Raw genomic sequence first — 20,206 nt, forward strand, 5'->3', positions numbered from 1 at the left:
AGCAAGACGTGAGTTTGGTGATTTAAAGGAATCGCTGATTAGAGATCATATTGTTTGTTGAATTCCAGATAATGGACTGGTGGAGAGATTGCTAAGAGAGCAAAATTTATCATTAGACAAGGCAGTGACTGTGTGCAAAGCCACAGAAACGACTGGATTCCAGGCAAAGGAACTGCATAAAGAAAATTATTGCAGTGAAAACACTGACTTTTATGGGCGATGTTATCTCAGCTCAAGGTGTGAAACCCAAGTTAAATACCAGCCATTATGAATATGGAGCGTCCCAAAGACAAATATGACGTCAGAAGATTCCTAGGATAATCTCTTACTTAGGAAAGTTTATCAACTCTCAGAACAGTCAGTTCCACTGAGAGATTGTTAGACAAAGATAATGAGTGGATATGGTCACATGAACAAGGAGAGAGTTGTCAGAAGCTAAAACAAGGTTTTACAGAGCAACTGATACTAAGATTCTTTAAACCTGCAAAAAGAATTCTAAACTAATTTAAATCGGCAATGTTTGGACCCCGCAGGCTAATTGTTAAACCACAGGTTAAGTGATGAAACACTTATCCTGTGGGGTCCAGACATTGCCGATTTAAATTACCATTCATGTAAGTCGCGCACACGTCACACTGTAGTGCCGGAGAGCTGTCCAGTCGGAATCACTGCCTGTCAGCCTACGGTGCCATCGGATATCTGCCTCCTCGTCTTTCAGGTAAGTCTGCTTCTGTTTAGTTCGTCTTTTTCTGCCAAATTATAATTTTTTTTATTTGGTAGGTATGACACTTGTCGGAATGGTCGTAATCGTTAATACGATTACCACTGAGCAATGAGGCTGTACTTGGGATTTCAGCTACTACCAGCGGTGAACTTTTGATAGATAAGGTGAAGCCCTATCTCCAGTGAAAACACCTGATTTTGACAGAGATAAAGCTTTTCTCCAGTTAATACGGAGATCAATCAGTTTGTGGCTCCCCACTTGCCTGGGGAAGCCTTCGCCAGAGACCTGCAGTGAAAGCTATTGCTGGCGATGCTCAGACATACACCGGCCCGGGGACTTTGGTAGACAGGCAGAAGCCCTAAATTTGTCAAAAACGAAGACAACAGGGGAAAGGGGGGCTGGATTATTGTTGGCAAGTGAGATATTAAAAATAATGAAACACAGGGGTAAATGAGGAGCAATGACTTCCATGCTGTATAGAACCTTCTGTTCAAAATCCACATTGATGCTACAGAGTCAGAGTAATACTGTTTAGTTTGGTTGCTGTGGGTAACTTTCTTGCCCACACCCTAACATTTTAAACCCCATTTCGTGTTACCTTCTCTGCAGCTGTTATCTCTGTGCAGGATACAGTGACTGGCTGATGCACACAGGCTGCAGGCAGCTTAGTGAGAGACTAGTGAGAGGTATTGATCAGTGCAGCTAGCGGATACATCTTTGTAATTAATGATGTGGGTTGTAGTTTTCTGCTGTAAGTATTGCACATATTGCTGGGATATTACAAAGATGCAAAGCCAGAAAACTGCCACTGGGATTTATAGCAGTTACGACAAAAAGTATTTCTAAGGTCACAAGTAAAACAGAAAACAGACACATTTCTTGGCCAAATATTAGATTTATTACAATTATTTAAAGATGATGTCAGCATGGAAATCATAGAAACATGAAAACCTCCATAGATAATAGCACAGGGTATTCAAACACAGCGCAGCAAGCTATTGGCGCAATATAAACTAAATACACATATAGCTCCCAACTATCCAGATTTTGGCAGGACATTCCCGATTTGTGGAAAGCTAAACAGTTTACACAAAAGTGGGTAGTGGGTAGTGTTTCGCCCAAAAGTGGGTCTTTCTAGGTGGATCGGGGCTGGGTTTATTTTGTCCTAAATTTTGCATGTCTAAATGTTGAGAGAGGTATGTGCACATATATTTCTGCAAGTTACATTTCCAATTGAAAAATGGTGATAATTTAGGCCATACTTGCCAACCTTTGAAAAGTTAATTCCGGGAGATCCCGGGCAGAAGGGGTGGTTGGAGGGCAGGAGGGGCGGGACCTGGTCAATTGCGTCATTTTGGCCCTGCCCCCCACAACAAAATGCTGTTTTTGTCGAGGGGGGCTAGGCCAAAATGACACGATTGACGGTGAATCGTGTCATTTTGACGAGTAAGTTGCAGTATGCGGGATACTTCATACTTGCCAACATTCTGAACTTCAAATCCGGGAGCCTGCGTAGGAGGTGGGCGTAACGGGGGGCGGGGCTCCAAAATGCACGCCAAACGCCGCGATTCACCGGGAATCGTGGCGTTTGGGACTTAATTCTGCCCACCTCACTAGGAAGTGGGCAGAATTATCCAGATGCGGGAGATTGCCACACTCGCCCGAGAGCCTGGGAGACTCTTGCAAAATGCGGAGTCTCCCGGACATTCCGGGAGAGTTGGCAAGTATGGGATATCTACCCGAATTTCAGGAGTTTCCCGGACATTCCGGGAGAGTTGGCAAGTATGATTTAGACCGATGGCCAGAATATCAGGAAATGCACCAGTAGTTTATAGAAAAATAGGATTATTGTTAAAGATTTACAGTGGCACAAGCCAGACCAGGATTGCCTCAGGCAGCGACGGAACCAAAGGGGGATGATTGGGGAAATCAAAGGCCTTCCTAGCATGGATGGACTGCCTGCGGCTGTACACTATTTACAGCTGAGAGGCAGACAGAGAATCCTGCCCAGCCGCACTTTTAAACATAATCAGAGCGGGCGGGCAGCATCCACTGTCTGCCCCTCAGCCGACAGGCACATGTACAGCCCGTCCTAGCTAGGAGTGAAAAGGGTCGGGCAACTAAATGTCCCCCCTCCCCCAAAAATACTATCTAGGTCTGCCCCTGGTCTCAGGAGCCCTAATACATTAAACCCATATTCCTTTATTGTGACACTACTACCCCTTTCCCATTTTGACCTCTTCAAATTTTTACTGTTAGGAGGTATGTTGTCATGTATTTATTATAGACAGAAATGAAGCATGGCACATCATGGTGATTGATATTGATCTGATTGATCTGTGTAGGGAGGGATGCTGGGAGTTGTAGTCCAGTCCCTGCCTGCTGTAGTACTGCTGGTGGAATCCCAGTTTTATCCTATATTTACTGGAAACTCTGCTGGGCACACAAAGTTGGTCATACAATTATCTAGACTGCAGTGTTTCTCACATCCAGTCCTCAGGGAGCCCTAACAGTGCAGATTTACCAGGTGAAATAATTATATCATCTGTAGATCTTTTAAAAAGTGTCAGTAATGAATACACCTGAGCTCCAGCAAGGAGATGTGGAAACATGCACTGTTTGTGCTCGCCAAGGACTATTTGAGAACCCCTGATCTAGAGTAATATGGAGAGGGCTCAGCTGTACCTCCACCTACTGCTTCATCCTATTGACTGCATGTTCCATCAATCAGAAGTTCCTCCCTATATTGTCACCAGTCTCTGGGCGGATTTCTTATATTATGGTCATTACTCCCAGCTCCTGACTCCTCCAGATATCTTTAAACAACCTTCCCATACATATAATGCAGCATGAAGGGGCTCAGTGAAGGTGGCAGTGATGGTGTGTAAGTGTCTGATCGGGTCACACAGAGAATAAAAGGACAGCTGTCCAGCCTCATAATCCAAATATATCCTAACTCTATCGCAGGGAATATTGTCAGGTAACTGGATCTCTTCACTGTCATGTATCATAAAATACTGATTATTATACATACACAAACCCCAGGACTTGTTATTATCTCCAATGTATGACTGACCTCCTATCCTGTCTATACTTGGGTAACACATCCCTACCCTCCATTTCAGTGATTTACTGATCTCCACTTCCCAGTAATGTCGCCCTGAGGAAAATCTCCTGGTGCTTATTACCTGATTATAATTCTGAAATCTCTCTGGTGTTTCTGGATGATTCTGGTATATATCTGACCAGGAAGCAGTTTTCCTGTCACCTGATATATGTAACTTATAAGCAGCTGTGTTTACATCCAGTAATATGTCTGTTGCTTCCTGCACATAGATCCCCACATTTATCTCTACTATTATATCAGATAATCCTGTGTATAGTGTCTCCCAGATGAGACCCACATCCAGATCTCCTACATCATGGACCTGATCATCATGTCTCTCTCTGTCCTCAGTATCACATAAGTTACCTGTGTCTGGTTCCTGTAAGACAGTCACTGGATCAGACATGTTACACAGCTCCTCAATGTGACGCATCTTCCTGGACAGCTCGTCCTTCTTTATTTCCAGCTGCTGGATCAGATCAGAGACTGAGAGTGAAACGCTCTCTTCCTGCCTGGAGATCTCACTCAGGACTCTCTTCTCTAGATCTTCCAGCTGTCTCCTGATGTCTCTAAACAGGGCAGTGACTGTCTCTGTTACACCAGATGCTTTTTCCTGATCTTCTCTCCTGCGCTCCTGCAGACTCTGGACTCTTTTCTCAGTCTCCTCTCTCTTTGTGGTCAGTTTCTGCAGAACATTTCTCAGTTTCTCCTTCTTCTTCTCAGAGGCCTCATCCAGCATCTCCACACGGTGTACCCTGTGTTCTCCAGCTGAACAGTAAACACAGATACAGGCAGCATCTTCAGTGCAGTAATACTCCAGGATCTTCTTATGGACGGAGCATTTCCTGTTCCCCAGGGAAGTGGTAGGATCAGATAAGACGTGTTCTGCGGACTTGCTGTGTACTCTCAGGTGATTATCACACAGAAAAGCCTCACACAACAGACAGGATTTAGCAGCAGGTACAGGAGAGTGAATACAGTAAGTGCAGAAGATCCCGGTCTCCCCCTGATCTCGCTGAGTAGACAGAAATCTCCCCACTATGTTACACAGAGGAATGTTCCTGATCAGTGCAGGACGCTCCTGACACTCTGCTCTGCAGTCAGGACAGGTATAAACTCCAGACCCCTCCTGTGTATCCAGCACACGATCAATACAGACCCGGCAGAAGTTGTGTCCACATCTCAGTGATACAGGATCTGTATAAATGTTCAGGCAAATAGAACAGTCCAGCTCCTGTCTCAGATCAGCAGACGCCATCGCTGACAGCAGAAGAGAGAAATGAAACTGAAAGTCTCTGACACTCAGACACCAGAGGGTGTGTTTTATATATTTACACAGGGCGAGGCTGAGCTTGTTATTAGTATTACATCTCTACTCAGGGCTTCATTTGTGCTTGAAGACACTGGTTTTTGCATCATACAATCTGCAAAATCACTGTGCGCATACCCAGATCTGGAGCATATGCCACAGAACGCAGCAGCGTTCAAAATAACTTGGAGCGCAAAGGATCCTTACTACAGCTTATGATTTCAGGGGGGGAACAGGGAGTGGACTGGGCGGTTGCTCATAGTCTCTGAACAGTAAGGGTGGCCAATCTCCGGCGTACGCAGCAGCGTCCGATTCTGACCATCTCTCAAGTACTTGCTTTTCAGATGTATCCAGCTCCAGGTCTAGTCTAAGTGCCGATGACTAGTGACGATGGCTGTGCATGCAACTAGGAGCCACTGTAAAACTGCATTTTATGTACATTAGACATTCATAACATCCTAATGTATTCCATGGGGAAAAAATAATAAAACATTTTATTTTTTATTATTGTGTTATCATTACTGCCTATATTATTAACAGGTGACATTAGTTGATTTTTTTCCCCCTTCTGTGAGTTTATATGGCACATAGGTAATGGACGTATCCTGCACTTGTGTAGCAGAGCAGAGGAGACTTACACCCGTATTTATCAGTGCACGTATCTTCATATCCGCTCCTTGTTGAATCCGGGCGTACGACTACCCAATTTACCTGCATTTTAAAACAAACGCACATTGCACTCTGTATTTGTGCCTTAATGAGCCAAAGTCTTCTTTTGTGGAAGATCTTTCATTTAAAATACATAGAATAGTTGTGTGAGGGGGTATCTTAAAAGTATCTAACATTGGTGAGTTGTACAAGTAAGAAAGTTGTTATATTATTGCATGGTTATCCTGCAAGGGTGTGGATGGTGATATCTATATTACGAACAAACCACCAGATGGAATATTCACATGGATGATAAATCCAAGCCATAACCATTGCTGCTCTGTATTCCAATAACAATAGGTTGTAGCAAAGTGTGTTACAGAGTGTGAAGTGATTGAAGTCTTCAGTATTTGGTTATTTAATGGACTGTGGTATATGTGCTGTGTTTATGGGATTGATGTGAGGGAGCAACCGTTCCTTCCCCCCCCCCCCCTCTCACACACACACACACACACACACACACACATCAAACCAAGGTGTTCTTTTGTGCATGTAAGCGTTGCACATGTTGGCACTGGTGCAATAATGTCATACAAGTTCCAATGTGTCAAGTGTATTCACGTGTGTGATAATGAAATTGTGCACACGTAGATATATGGGACACTTGGCATGCTGAGCTGGTCTTTAAAAGTCCGAGTCCAGCACTCAGCTCTCACTCTCTGCAGTTTCACCATCAGCATTCACACCCTCTCACCCCTCATAATATAATCATACTGTAATATAACAACTGACTTGTACAACTCACTATTACTAGAATCTGTATAAAACAAACATCATTCATACATGGAATGGTATCAAAGGAGCACCATTGCACCATTCAGAGTGCAATACAAAATATATATTGTCCATTGGTACAGCTGGGCCTGAAGGTAAATATAGACACTGCTTAATTTGGAAGTAGAAAATAAGTGGAACTGAGAAGCGTATAACATACGGAAGAAGGACATTAAAAATAAACTTTAAACATTAAAGATTACGAGGCCAAAGAATTGATTCAAGCTCAAATGAAGCTCTGAATATAGATATAATTGCAACTAGAGATGAGCGGGCTCGGATATCTGAAATCCGAGCCCACCCGAACATTGCCGATCCGAGTCGGATCCGAGACAGATCCGGGTATTGGCGCCAAATTCAAATATGAAACTGAGGCTCTGACTCATAATCCCGTTGTCGGATCTCGCGATACTCGGATCCTATAAATTCCCCGCTAGTCGCCGCCATCTTCACTCGGGCATTGATCAGGGTAGAGGGAGGGTGTGTTAGGTGGTCCTCTGTCCTGGTAGATCTTGTGCTGTGCTGTTTAGTTCTGTGCTGTGCTGTGCTGTGCTGTGCTGTGCTGTGTTCTGCAGTATCAGTCCAGTGGTGCTGTGTGCTGTGCTCTGTCCTTCTGAGGTCAGTGGTGCTGCTGGGTCCAGTGCTGTGTCCTGTTCAGTCCAGTGGTGCTGTGTCCTGTGCTCTGTGCTTCTAAGGGCATAGTTATTTCCCCAATATTCCCCTGTGTTTAAAAAAATAAAAAAAAGTTATTTAAAAAAATACCAAAAACTAATTTCATTTTTTTTAATTACCACAAAATTTGCACAACCAATCCTGCAGTATAAGCCCATTGGTACTGCAATATTACCAAGTTCACACATTCAGCAGTAAAAGTCCAGTGGTACTGCAATATTACAAAGTTTACACATTCTGCAGTATCAGTCCAGTGGTGCTGTGTCCTGTGCTCTGTCCTGCTGAGTTCCGTAGTGCTGCTGGGTCCTGTGCCGTGTCCTGTTCAGTCCAGTGGTGCTGTGTCCTGTGCTCTGTGCTTCTAAGGGCATAGTTATTTCCCCATTATTCCCAAGTTTTTAAAAAATAAAAAAAAAGTAAAAAAAAATAAAAAATTTAAAAAAAAAAAAATATATATAATAATTATAACCAAATTTGCAAAACCAATCCAGCAGTATAAGTCCATTGGTACTGCAATATTACAAAGTTCACACATTCTGCAGTATCAGTCCAGTGGTGCTGTGTCCTGTGCTCTGTCCTGCTGAGTTCCGTAGTGCTGCTGGGTCCTGTGCCGTGTCCTGTTCAGTCCAGTGGTGCTGTGTCCTGTGCTCTGTGCTTCTAAGGGCATAGTTATTTCCCCATTATTCCCAAGTTTTTAAAAAATAAAAAAAAAGTAAAAAAAAATAAAAAATTTAAAAAAATAAATAAATATAATAATTATAACCAAATTTGCAAAACCAATCCAGCAGTATAAGTCCATTGGTACTGCAATATTACCAAGTTCACACATTCTGCAGTATCTTGTGCTACATATAATGGAGACCAAAAATTTGGAGGATAAAGTAGGGAAAGATCAAGACCCACTTCCTCCTAATGCTGAAGCTGCTGCCACTAGTCATGACATAGACGATGAAATGCCATCAACGTCGTCTTCCAAGCCCGATGCCCAATCTCGTAGTACCGGGCATGTAAAATCCAAAAAGCCCAAGTTAAGAAAAAGTAGCAAAAAGAGAAACTTAAAATCATCTGAGGAGAAACGTAAAGTTGCCAATATGCCATTTACGACACGGAGTGGCAAGGAACGGCTTAGGCCCTGGCCCGTGTTCATGACTAGTGGTTCAGCTTCACCCACGGATCTTAGCCCTCCTCCTCCTCCCCCCCCCTACAAAAAATTGAAGAGAGTTATGCTGTCAGCAACAAAACAGCAAACAACTCTGCCTTCTAAAGAGAAATTATCACAAATCCACAAGGCGAGTCCAAGGATGTTGGTGGTTGTCAAGCCTGACCTTCCCATCACTGTACGGGAAGAGGTGGCTCGGGAGGAGGCTATTGATGATGTAGCTGGCGCTGTGGAGGAACTTGATGATGAGGATGGTGATGTGGTTATTGTAAATGAGGCACCAGGGGGGGAAACAGCTGATGTCCATGGGATGAAAAAGCCCATCATCATGCCTGGTCAGAAGACCAAAAAATGCACCTCTTCGGTCTGGAGTTATTTTTATCCAAATCCAGACAACCAATGTATGGCCATATGTAGCTTATGTAAAGCTCAAATAAGCAGGGGTAAGGATCTTGCCCACCTAGGAACATCCTCCCTTATACGTCACCAGAATAACCTTCATAGTTCAGTGGTTAGTTCAGGAACTGGGGCTAGGACCCTCATCGGTACAGGGACACCTAAATCCCGTGGTCCAGTTGGATACACACCAGCAACACCCTCCTCGTCAACTTCCTCCACAATCTCCATCAGATTCAGTCCTGCAGCCCAAGTCAGCAGCCAGACTGAGTCCTCCTCAATACGGGATTCATCCGAGGAATCCTGCAGCGGTACGCCTACTACTGCCACTGCTGCTGTTGCTGCTGTTAGTCGGTCATCTTCCCAGAGGGGAAGTCGTAAGACCGCTAAGTCTTTCACAAAACAATTGACCGTCCAACAGTCGTTTGCCATGACCACAAAATACGATAGTAGTCACCCTATTGCAAAGCGTATAACTGCGGCTGTAACTGCAATGTTGGTGTTAGACGTGCGCCCGGTGTCCGCCATCAGTGGAGTGGGATTTAGAGGGTTGATGGAGGTATCGAGTCCCCAGTACCAAATCCCGTCGAGATTCCACTTCACTAGGCAGGCGATACCAAAAATGTACAGAGAAGTACGATCAAGTGTCCTCAGTGCTCTAAAAAATGCGGTTGTACCCACTGTCCACTTAACCACGGACATGTGGACAAGTGGTTCTGGGCAAACGAAGGACTATATGACTGTGACAGCCCACTGGGTAGATGCATCCCCTTCCGCAGCAACAGCAACAGCTGCATCAGTAGCAGCAACTACAAAATGGCGGCTCGTGCAAAGGCAGGCAACATTGTGCATTACAGGCTTTAATAAGAGGCACAATGCTGACAACATATTAGAGAAAATGAGGGAAATTATCTCCCAGTGGCTTACCCCACTTAGACTCTCATGGGGATTTGTGGTGTCAGACAATGCCAGTAACATTGTGCGGGCATTAAATATGGGCAATTTCCAGCACGTCCCATGTTTTGCCTACACCATTAATTTGGTGGTGCAGCATTACCTCAAGAGTGACAGGGGTGTGCAGGAGATGCTTGCGGTGGCGCGCAAAATTGCTGGACACTTTCGGCATTCAGCCAGTGCCTACCGCAGACTAGAGGCACATCAAAAAAGCATGAACCTGCCCTGCCATCACCTCAAACAAGAGGTTGTGACGCGCTGGAACTCCACCCTCTATATGCTGCAGAGGATGGAGGAGCAGCAAAAGGCCATTCAGGCCTACACAGCCACCTACGACATAGGCAAAGGAGTGGGGATGCGCCTCAGTCAAGCGCAGTGGAGACTGATTTCCGTGTTGTGCAAGGTTCTGCAGCCATTTGAACTTGCCACACGAGAAGTCAGTTCCGACACTGCCAGCTTGAGTCAGGTCATTCCCCTGATCAGGCTGTTGCAGAAGCAGCTGGAGAAAGTGAGGGAGGAGCTGGTAAGCCATTGCGATTACACCAAGCATGTAGCTCTTGTGGATATAGCCCTTCGTACGCTTTGCCAGGATCCGAGGGTGGTCACTCTTTTAAAGTCAGAGGAATACATTCTGGCCACCGTGCTCGATCCTCGGTTTAAAGCGTATGTTGTGTCTCTGTTTCCGGCGGACACAAGTCTACAGCGGTGCAAAGACCTGCTGGTCAGGAGATTGTCCTCTGAAGAGGACCGTGACATGCCAACAGCTCCACCCTCATTTTCTTCCACATCTATGGCTGCGAGGAAAAAGCTCAGTTTTCCCAAAAGAGGCGCTGGCGGGGATGCTGATAACATCTGGTCCGGACTGAAGGACCTGCCAACCATTGCAGACATGTCTACTGTCGCTGCATTGGATGCTGTCACAATAGAAAAAATTGTGGATGATTACTTTGCTGACACCATCCAAGTAGACATGTCAGACAGTCCATATTGTTACTGGCAGGAAAAAAAGGCAGTTTGGAAGCCCCTGTACAAACTGGCTCTATTTTACCTGAGTTGTCCCCCCTCCAGTGTGTACTCGGAAAGAGTTTTTAGTGCAGCGGGGAACCTGGTCAGTGAGCGGCGAAGGAGGTTGCTTCCTCAGAACGTTGAAAAAATGATGTTTATAAAAATGAATAATCAATTCCTCAATGAAGTACAGCACTGCCCTCCAGACAGTACAGAGGGACCTGTGGTTGTGGAGTCCAGCGGGGACGAATTGATAATGTGTGATGAGGAGGAAGTACACACTGTAGGGGGAGAGGAATCAGAGGTTGAGGATGAGGACGACATCTTGCCTCAGTAGAGCCTGTTTAGTCTGTACAGGGAGAGATGAATAGCTTTTTTGGTGTGGGGGCCCAAACAAACCAATCATTTCAGCCAAAGTTGTTTGGTAGGCCCTGTCGCTGAAATGATTGGTTTGTTAAAGTGTGCATGTCCTATTTCAACAACATAAGGGTGGGTGTGAGGGCCCAAGGACAATTCCATCTTGGACCTTTTTTTTTTGCATTATATGACCAATCAACAGTCGTTTGCCATGTTCAAAAAGTAAAACCAAATTTAAAAAAATACAAGAAATTAAACCAAAAGTAAAATGCCGTGTCATAATTTAAAACAAGAGGTATTGACGTGCTCTAAAACTACTGTATTGTTGTTTATATTTTATAAACACTACACTTGAAAGCTTGAGTCTTTCAATAAAAAAGTAACTGTCCATTGCACGAATATTTGCAACAGGGACAATTTTAGGGTTAAGAAAGTCAACTAATAACACTTCGACGCTGTCTGTCTTTATAAACACTACACTTGGAAGTTGGAGGAGGTATTGTGGCCCCGGCACCAAATTTACTACCGGGGCCACTCCACTGTGCAGTCCATATTTAGGTGTATCAGATATTAAACAACGGTGACAGTTGATGCCCAATTTTTTAATTATATTGTGGCCTCGGTACCAAATTGTGTACCGGGGCCACCACACTACGCAGTCCAGATACTTGTTTGGTGGAATTCAGACCAGTTGAGGGTTTTATTATTATTATATTGTGTGGACCACTCTATCTATACCACACTACAACTCTATATACCACTCTATTTCATACTTTAATTCTATTTCATACTTTAATTCTATTTAATACTTTAATTCTATTTCATACTTTAATTCTATTACTAATTACCATAAAGAGGAACAAAATAAACCAATTTTACCAAAAGTATAATATGACTTAGACTTACAAACACTACACTTGAAAGATCGTGCCTTTAAATGAAAAAGTCAGTCTTCATTGCACGACTATGTGCAACAGGGACAGTTTTTTGGGTTTACAAAGTCAACGAATAACACTTCGACCCTGTCTGTCTGGGATCTCAATGACGAATTGTCTGTACCATGTTTGGAGGAGGTATTGTGGCCCCGGTATCAAATTGGGTACCGGGGCCACCCCACTATGCAGTCCAGATACTTGTTTGGTGGAATTCTGACACGTGGAGGGTTTTTTAATTATATTGTGGCCTCGGTACCAAATTGTGTACCGGGGCCACCACACTACGCAGTCCAGATACTTGTTTGGTGGAATTCAGACCAGTTGAGGGTTTTATTATTATTATATTGTGTGGACCACTCTATCTATACCACACTACAACTCTATATACCACTCTATTTCATACTTTAATTCTGTTTCATACTTTAATTCTATTTAATACTTTAATTCTATTTCATACTTTAATTCTATTTCATACTTTAATTCTATTACTAATTACCATAAAGAGGAACAAAATAAACCAATTTTACCAAAAGTATAATATGACTTAGACTTACAAACACTACACTTGAAAGATCGTGCCTTTAAATGAAAAAGTCAGTCTTCATTGCACGACTATGTGCAACAGGGACAGTTTTTTGGGTTTACAAAGTCAACGAATAACACTTCGACCCTGTCTGTCTTTAACATACTTGATGGGATCTCAATGACGAATTGTCTGTACCATGTTTGGAGGAGGTATTGTGGCCCCGGTACCAAATTGGGTACCGGGGCCACTCCACTATGCAGTCCAGATAGAGGTGTATCAGATATTAAACAACGTTGACTGTTGATGCCCAATTTTTTAATTATATTGTGGCCTCGGTACCAAATTGTGTACCGGGGCCACCACACTACGCAGTCCATACCCTTTTTTGGTGGAATTCTGACACGTGGAGGGTTTTTTAATTATATTGTGGCCTCGGTACCAAATTGTGTACCGGGGCCACCACACTACGCAGTCCATACCCTTTTTTGGTGGAATTCTGACACGTGGAGGGTTTTTTAATTATATTGTGGCCTCGGTACCAAATTGTGTACCGGGGCCACCACACTACGCAGTCAAGATAGATAGATGCGTATCATAGATAAAGTTCATTCAGTGGTGTGGGGCAAATTGAAAAATATTCAAAATGCACTGACATTATCAAAAACAAGAGGTTGTCACACGCTAAAACTCCAACATGTATATGATGGAGAGGATGGAGGAGCAGCCGTATGTGTAGTGTAATGCAGACCTGTTGAAGGTTTTTTATATATTTTATTGTGGTGCCCAGTGCCCACTCCTCTAGGCAGTCCAGGTACATTTATTGGTGCGAATCATAAAAGTTCAGGGTTTTTAATATATATTGTGGTGACCCACTCCTCTACGCAGTCCAGGTACATTTATTGGTGCGATTCATAAAAGTTCAGGGTTTTTAATATATTGTGGTGACCCACTCCTCTACGCAGTCCAGGTACATTTATTGGTGCGATTCATAAAAGTTCAGGGTTTTTAAGATATATTGTGGTGACCCACTCCTCTACGCAGTCCAGGTACATTTATTGGTGCGATTCATAAAAGTTCAGGGTTTTTAAGATATATTGTGGTGACCCACTCCTCTACGCAGTCCAGGTACATTTATTGGTGCGAATCATAAAAGTTCAGGGTTTTTAATATATCTTGTGGTGACCCACTCCTATACGCAGTCCAGGTACATTTATTGGTGCGATTCATAAAAGTTCAGGGTTTTTAATAGATATTGTGGTGACCCACTCCTCTACGCAGTCCAGGTACATTTATTGGTGCGAATCATAAAAGTTCAGGGTTTTTAATATATCTTGTGGTGACCCACTCCTCTACGCAGTCCAGGTACATTTATTGGTGCGAATCATAAAAGTTCAGGGTTTTTAATATATATTGTGGTGACCCACTCCTCTACGCAGTCCAGGTACATTTATTGGTGCGATTCATAAAAGTTCAGGGTTTTTAATAGATATTGTGGTGACCCACTCCTCTACGCAGTCCAGGTACATTTATTGGTGCGAATCATAAAAGTTCAGGGTTTTTAATATATCTTGTGGTGACCCACTCCTCTACGCAGTCCAGGTACATTTATTGGTGCGAATCATAAAAGTTCAGGGTTTTTAATATATATTGTGGTGACCCACTCCTCTACGCAGTCCAGGTACATTTATTGGTGCGATTCATAAAAGTTCAGGGTTTTTAAGATATTGTGGTGACCCACTCCTCTACGCAGTCCAGGTACATTTATTGGTGCGAATCATAAAAGTTCAGGGTTTTTAATATATCTTGTGGTGACCCACTCCTCTACGCAGTCCAGGTACATTTATTGGTGCGAATCATAAAAGTTCAGGGTTTTTAATATATATTGTGGTGACCCACTCCTCTACGCAGTCCAGGTACATTTATTGGTGCGATTCATAAAAGTTCAGGGTTTTTAAGATATTGTGGTGACCCACTCCTCTACGCAGTCCAGGTACAATTATTGGTGCGAATCATAAAAGTTCAGGGTTTTTAATATATCTTGTGGTGACCCACTCCTCTACGCAGTCCAGGTACATTTATTGGTGCGAATCATAAAAGTTCAGGGTTTTTAATATATATTGTGGTGACCCACTCCTCTACGCAGTCCAGGTACATTTATTGGTGCGATTCATAAAAGTTCAGGGTTTTTAAGATATTGTGGTGAGCCACTCCTCTACGCAGTCCAGGTACATTTATTGGTGCGATTCATAAAAGTTCAGGGTTTTTAATATATATTGTGGTGACCCACTCCTCTACGCAGTCCAGGTACATTTATTGGTGCGAATCATAAAAGTTCAGGGTTTTTAATATATCTTGTGGTGACCCACTCCTATACGCAGTCCAGGTACATTTATTGGTGCGATTCATAAAAGTTCAGGGTTTTTAAGATATTGTGGTGACCCACTCCTCTACGCAGTCCAGGTACATTTATTGGTGCGATTCATAAAAGTTCAGGGTTTTTAATATATTGTGGTGACCCACTCCTCTACGCAGTCCAGGTACAATTATTGGTGCGAATCATAAAAGTTCAGGGTTTTTAATATATCTTGTGGTGACCCACTCCTATACGCAGTCCAGGTACATTTATTGTGCGATTCATAAAAGTTCAGGGTTTTTAAGATATTGTGGTGACCCACTCCTCTACGCAGTCCAGGTACATTTATTGGTGCGATTCATAAAAGTTTAGGGTTTTTAATAGATATTGTGGTGACCCACTCCTCTACGCAGTCCAGGTACATTTATTGGTGCGAATCATAAAAGTTCAGGGTTTTTAATATATCTTGTGGTGACCCACTCCTCTACGCAGTCCAGGTACATTTATTGGTGCGAATCATAAAAGTTCAGGGTTTTTAATATATATTGTGGTGACCCACTCCTCTACGCAGTCCAGGTACATTTATTGGTGCGATTCATAAAAGTTCAGGGTTTTTAATAGATATTGTGGTGACCCACTCCTCTACGCAGTCCAGGTACATTTATTGGTGCGAATCATAAAAGTTCAGGGTTTTTAATATATCTTGTGGTGACCCACTCCTCTACGCAGTCCAGGTACATTTATTGGTGCGAATCATAAAAGTTCAGGGTTTTTAATATATATTGTGGTGACCCACTCCTCTACGCAGTCCAGGTACATTTATTGGTGCGATTCATAAAAGTTCAGGGTTTTTAAGATATTGTGGTGACCCACTCCTCTACGCAGTCCAGGTACATTTATTGGTGCGAATCATAAAAGTTCAGGGTTTTTAATATATCTTGTGGTGACCCACTCCTCTACGCAGTCCAGGTACATTTATTGGTGCGAATCATAAAAGTTCAGGGTTTTTAATATATATTGTGGTGACCCACTCCTCTACGCAGTCCAGGTACATTTATTGGTGCGATTCATAAAAGTTCAGGGTTTTTAAGATATTGTGGTGACCCACTCCTCTACGCAGTCCAGGTACAATTATTGGTGCGAATCATAAAAGTTCAGGGTTTTTAATATATCTTGTGGTGACCCACTCCTCTACGCAGTCCAGGTACATTTATTGGTGCGAATCATAAAAGTTCAGGGTTTTTAATATATATTGTGGTGACCCACTCCTCTACGCAGTCCAGGTACATTTATTGGTGCGATTCATAAAAGTTCAGGGTTTTTAAGATATTGTGGTGAGCCACTCCTCTACGCAGTCCAGGTACATTTATTGGTGCGATTCATAAAAGTTCAGGGTTTTTAATATATATTGTGGTGACCCACTCCTCTACGCAGTCCAGGTACATTTATTGGTGCGAATCATAAAAGTTCAGGGTTTTTAATATATCTTGTGGTGACCCACTCCTATACGCAGTCCAGGTACATTTATTGGTGCGATTCATAAAAGTTCAGGGTTTTTAAGATATTGTGGTGACCCACTCCTCTACGCAGTCCAGGTACATTTATTGGTGCGATTCATAAAAGTTCAGGGTTTTTAATATATATTGTGGTGACCCACTCCTCTACGCAGTCCAGAAAGATACCTTGTTGCAACGTTTTGGACTAATAACTATATTGTGAGGTGTTCAGAATACACTGTAAATTAGTGGAAATGCTTGTTATTGAATGTTATTGAGGTTAATAATAGCCTAGGAGTGAAAATAAGCCCAAAAACTTGATTTTTAAACTTTTTATGTTTTTTTCCAAAAAAATCCGAATCCAAAACCTTAAATCCGAACCGAGACCTTTCGTCAAGTGTTTTGCGAGACAAATCCGAACCCCAAAAATAACGAAAATCCGGATCCAAAACACAAAACACGAGACCTCAAAAGTCGCCGGTGCACATCCCTAATTGAACCCCACCCCCCCCCTCTTCACACACAACATCATACCTCCCAAAATTTAGACATGCAGGGCCTGATTCATTAAAGAAAGTAAAGCAAAAAAATGAGTAACTTTGTACCTTGACAAAACCATGTTACAATGCAAGGAGTGCAAAAGAGTTTATTATTTTGCACATAAGGGAAATACTGACTGTTTTTTCATGTAGGACCCAAATACTTGATAGGTTTATTTTTACACTGACATTAAAAGATGAGCTAGGATATGCTCTACCCCAATTATAAATCTGTCCTCACATTTTAAATTTACCTCCCCCTTCCAATACAACATGGTTTTGCCAAGGTTCAAAATTACTGTTTGCTTTACTTTCCTTAATAAATCAGGCCCACAAACTCTAGACAAAATAAGCGAAGCCCCTGGTCAGGCTGGACTCTGCCCTGATATTCTCAGAAACATCAACTTGTGGGTGAATTCTGCCCACTTTCGTGCAAGCTCGACCCCTTTTGAGGTCTGTGAATCAGTGCTGGCCTGTCAAAATCAGGACAGTTGGAAGGTATGCGGTATCAATTCATATACCCCTATATACACCCATGTTATAAAGCTCTATTGTTTGACAGCTGATGTGTATAGTTTGACTATTTTTCTATAAATGTTTGGGCAATACATAGTCAGTAGTTCTGTATCAAATCAAGTTGAAGGTATAAACTTTGCTTCATATAGAGCATATATAGTTTTCTTGCAACAGTTTTACAGAGGCGTCAAATCACTACACATCACTGTTGTTGTGGATCCAGGTCCTCTGTCTACCTCTGTTATACCCTGTGCTGCTGGGGACCCTGCTCCTTCCATTATATAACTCTCAGTCTGTGGCTTCCTACTGCCTCCATTCCCCTCCTCACATCATGTCACTGCCCCTGTCACATGCAGCCCTGTCCTCACTAACATATCACTCATCTCCTGATATAATCTGTGCTGCTGGGGGACCCTGCTCCTTCCACTATATAACTCTCAGTATGATGCTTCCTGCTGCCTCCATTCCCCTCCTCACATCATGTCACTGTCCCTGTCACATGCAGCCCTGTCCTCACTAACACATCACTCATCTCCTGATATACTCTGTGCTGCTGGGGGATTCTTCTCCTTCACTATATAACTCTCAGTCTGTGGCTTCCTGCTGCCTCCATTCCCCTCCTCACATCATGTCACTGCCCCTGTCACATGCAGCCCTGTCCTCATTGACATCACAGGAGTGGACAGGTCACCGACTTCCACAGGTTCTGTAAACATTAATCTCCTGATGCTGTGACCATTCTGAAGATCTGATTGGCTACAGCTTGATCTATCCCCGTCCTCTTTAAATCTGGGTACACTCTGGATGACTAAGAGATGAAGAGTGAATACTTTTATGTGATCAGACCTCAGTCAAATGCACCTTAAAACTAGTTTGCTCATTTTAGAGGGAATATTGGGTGTTATCCCAACTATGGTGATAGCTTCAGTCATGAGAACACAATCATTTTGCTAAGTGATATTTGGAATGAGATTAGTTTGTACACAGTACTTTAGCAATCACAGAGTAGTAACATTTCCCTTAATATAGAAAGTAAACAGACATACTGCAGAAAATACAATATAGGCATTCTGATCTTTGCATATCATGTTTTATAGTAATTCCTTGAAAGTATTCCACCATTTATTAATTAACAGTTATTCATATAGCACCTACATATTCCACAGGGCTGTACAGACAATATTTAATCATTCACACAGTCCCTGCCCCAGTGGATCTGACAATCTATATATCTACTGCACACACACATACTAGGGTTCATTTTAGGTAGTAGCCAATTAACTGACCAGTATGTCTTTGCAGTGTTGGAGGAAACCAGAAAAGTCCACATATCGAACCCATGACCCCAGCGCTGTGAGGCAGCAATGCTAACCACCGTGCCACAATGGCGCTCATTTTATTTTTATTTTCGTGTTGATAATTACAAATTACCTCAGAGGTACTGCTCTCTGTTGAAATTTTTACTGGACTTTTAGAGATAAATGGAATAAGTACCACATAATGTACCCTATTTACATATAAAGTACCTATTGTATACTCTGTCTGATGCTTATATTAAGATAACTGACAGCAGCCGTCTATTGATATAATGTTAAATATCGTCAGTAAACTTCGCTGAAACAGCGTCAAATTCTCATAAAAAAGTAGAATACCTTTTTGGAATTTTGAACAACGCATGTATTTTTTGCAACCAAAACATTTTTTTCATGTCATTTTAGTTTACTTTTATGGGACATTTTACATTTAAGTATCCAGAAACCAAAGATACCATCAGATTTAAACATGTAAAGATATTATAAACTATTGTATTCCCACATGAATCTCCAGCAGATCCTTGGTGGTGATTTTGCTGTAACGTTATTGTGGTGAAACGAGGTATTAATACCACCTTAACCAGTCTGCACCTCATTTCTTACAAACTGTGGACTATAAAAACATATACTTTTTTTTAGCCCTCTGGTTCCCCATATTTGTCAGTCATATTTAAACTTGTATATATTCTGTTTGTAAGTAGTTAAAATGTCTGCCAGCATATGTGGATTCAAAATTCCCCTCCAACATTAGACTTATTTAAGGAGAAGATGTATTTTCTTTTGCGGATCGACTGGTTAGAGGAGTCTCTCCAGAAAGGAAAATTAACTTGTAAATTCTTCGAAACATGGGAAAGTTATATAAACATTGTAAGTACTTGACTGCGAACACAGCTACATGATTGTTTCCACCAAACACTCTGGTTTACAATATTTCTTCAAGACCCCCCAATTCTATTATAGGGAAGGAGATTTGGGGGTAAATGTATGAATCTCCGATTTTTTCAACTCACCGGAAATCGGCGATTTTGCAGGTAAAATTTAAAGCGGCGATGGCTTGTAAAGGCAAACTTGCCGCCTTTACAAGCCATCCCCGCTTTAAATTTTCACTGCAAAGTCGCCGATTTCCGGTGAGTTGAAAAAAATCGGAGATTCATACATTTACCCCCTGGTCTGTCCTTCTCTTCTGGTCTCCCCGCACTTCGATGTCTCTTTAATGTTTTCCTGGAATGTTATTACTAGGGATGAGCGGGCTCGGATATCTGAAATCCGAGCCCACCCGAACCTTGCCGATCCGAGCCGGATCCGAGACAGATCCGGGTATTCCCGCCAATTGTAAAACTGAAAGCGAGGCTCCGAGTCATAATCCC

The 20,206-nt window shown here is 42.5% G+C and overlaps 3 protein-coding genes across 3 annotated transcripts in view; 2 read left to right on the forward strand and 1 right to left on the reverse strand.

Moving 5' to 3' along the window:
• Window positions 1-20,206, forward strand: part of TMEM178B (transmembrane protein 178B) — a 321,902-nt gene that overhangs the window by 44,918 nt on the left and 256,778 nt on the right. The gene's annotated exons all lie outside the window — the stretch shown is intronic.
• LOC142149600 (uncharacterized) overlaps window positions 1-20,206 on the forward strand; it is a 41,955-nt gene that overhangs the window by 10,374 nt on the left and 11,375 nt on the right. The window lies entirely within an intron of this gene.
• LOC142153084 (E3 ubiquitin/ISG15 ligase TRIM25-like) lies at window positions 3,177-5,097 on the reverse strand. Its single transcript, XM_075210357.1, has one exon. It carries the CDS (start codon window positions 5,086-5,088, stop codon window positions 3,511-3,513), a length of 1,578 nt encoding a protein of 525 aa, XP_075066458.1. The 5' UTR covers window positions 5,089-5,097; the 3' UTR covers window positions 3,177-3,510.

Source organism: Mixophyes fleayi, chromosome 4 (assembly GCF_038048845.1).
Source record: "Mixophyes fleayi isolate aMixFle1 chromosome 4, aMixFle1.hap1, whole genome shotgun sequence".
NCBI classification, from domain to species: Eukaryota; Metazoa; Chordata; class Amphibia; order Anura; family Limnodynastidae; genus Mixophyes; species Mixophyes fleayi.

Coding starts and splice junctions, on each gene's coding strand:
- LOC142153084 (XM_075210357.1), bottom strand. CDS start 5,088: ATGGCGTCTGCTGATCTGAGACAGGAGCTGGACTGTTCTATTTGCCTG.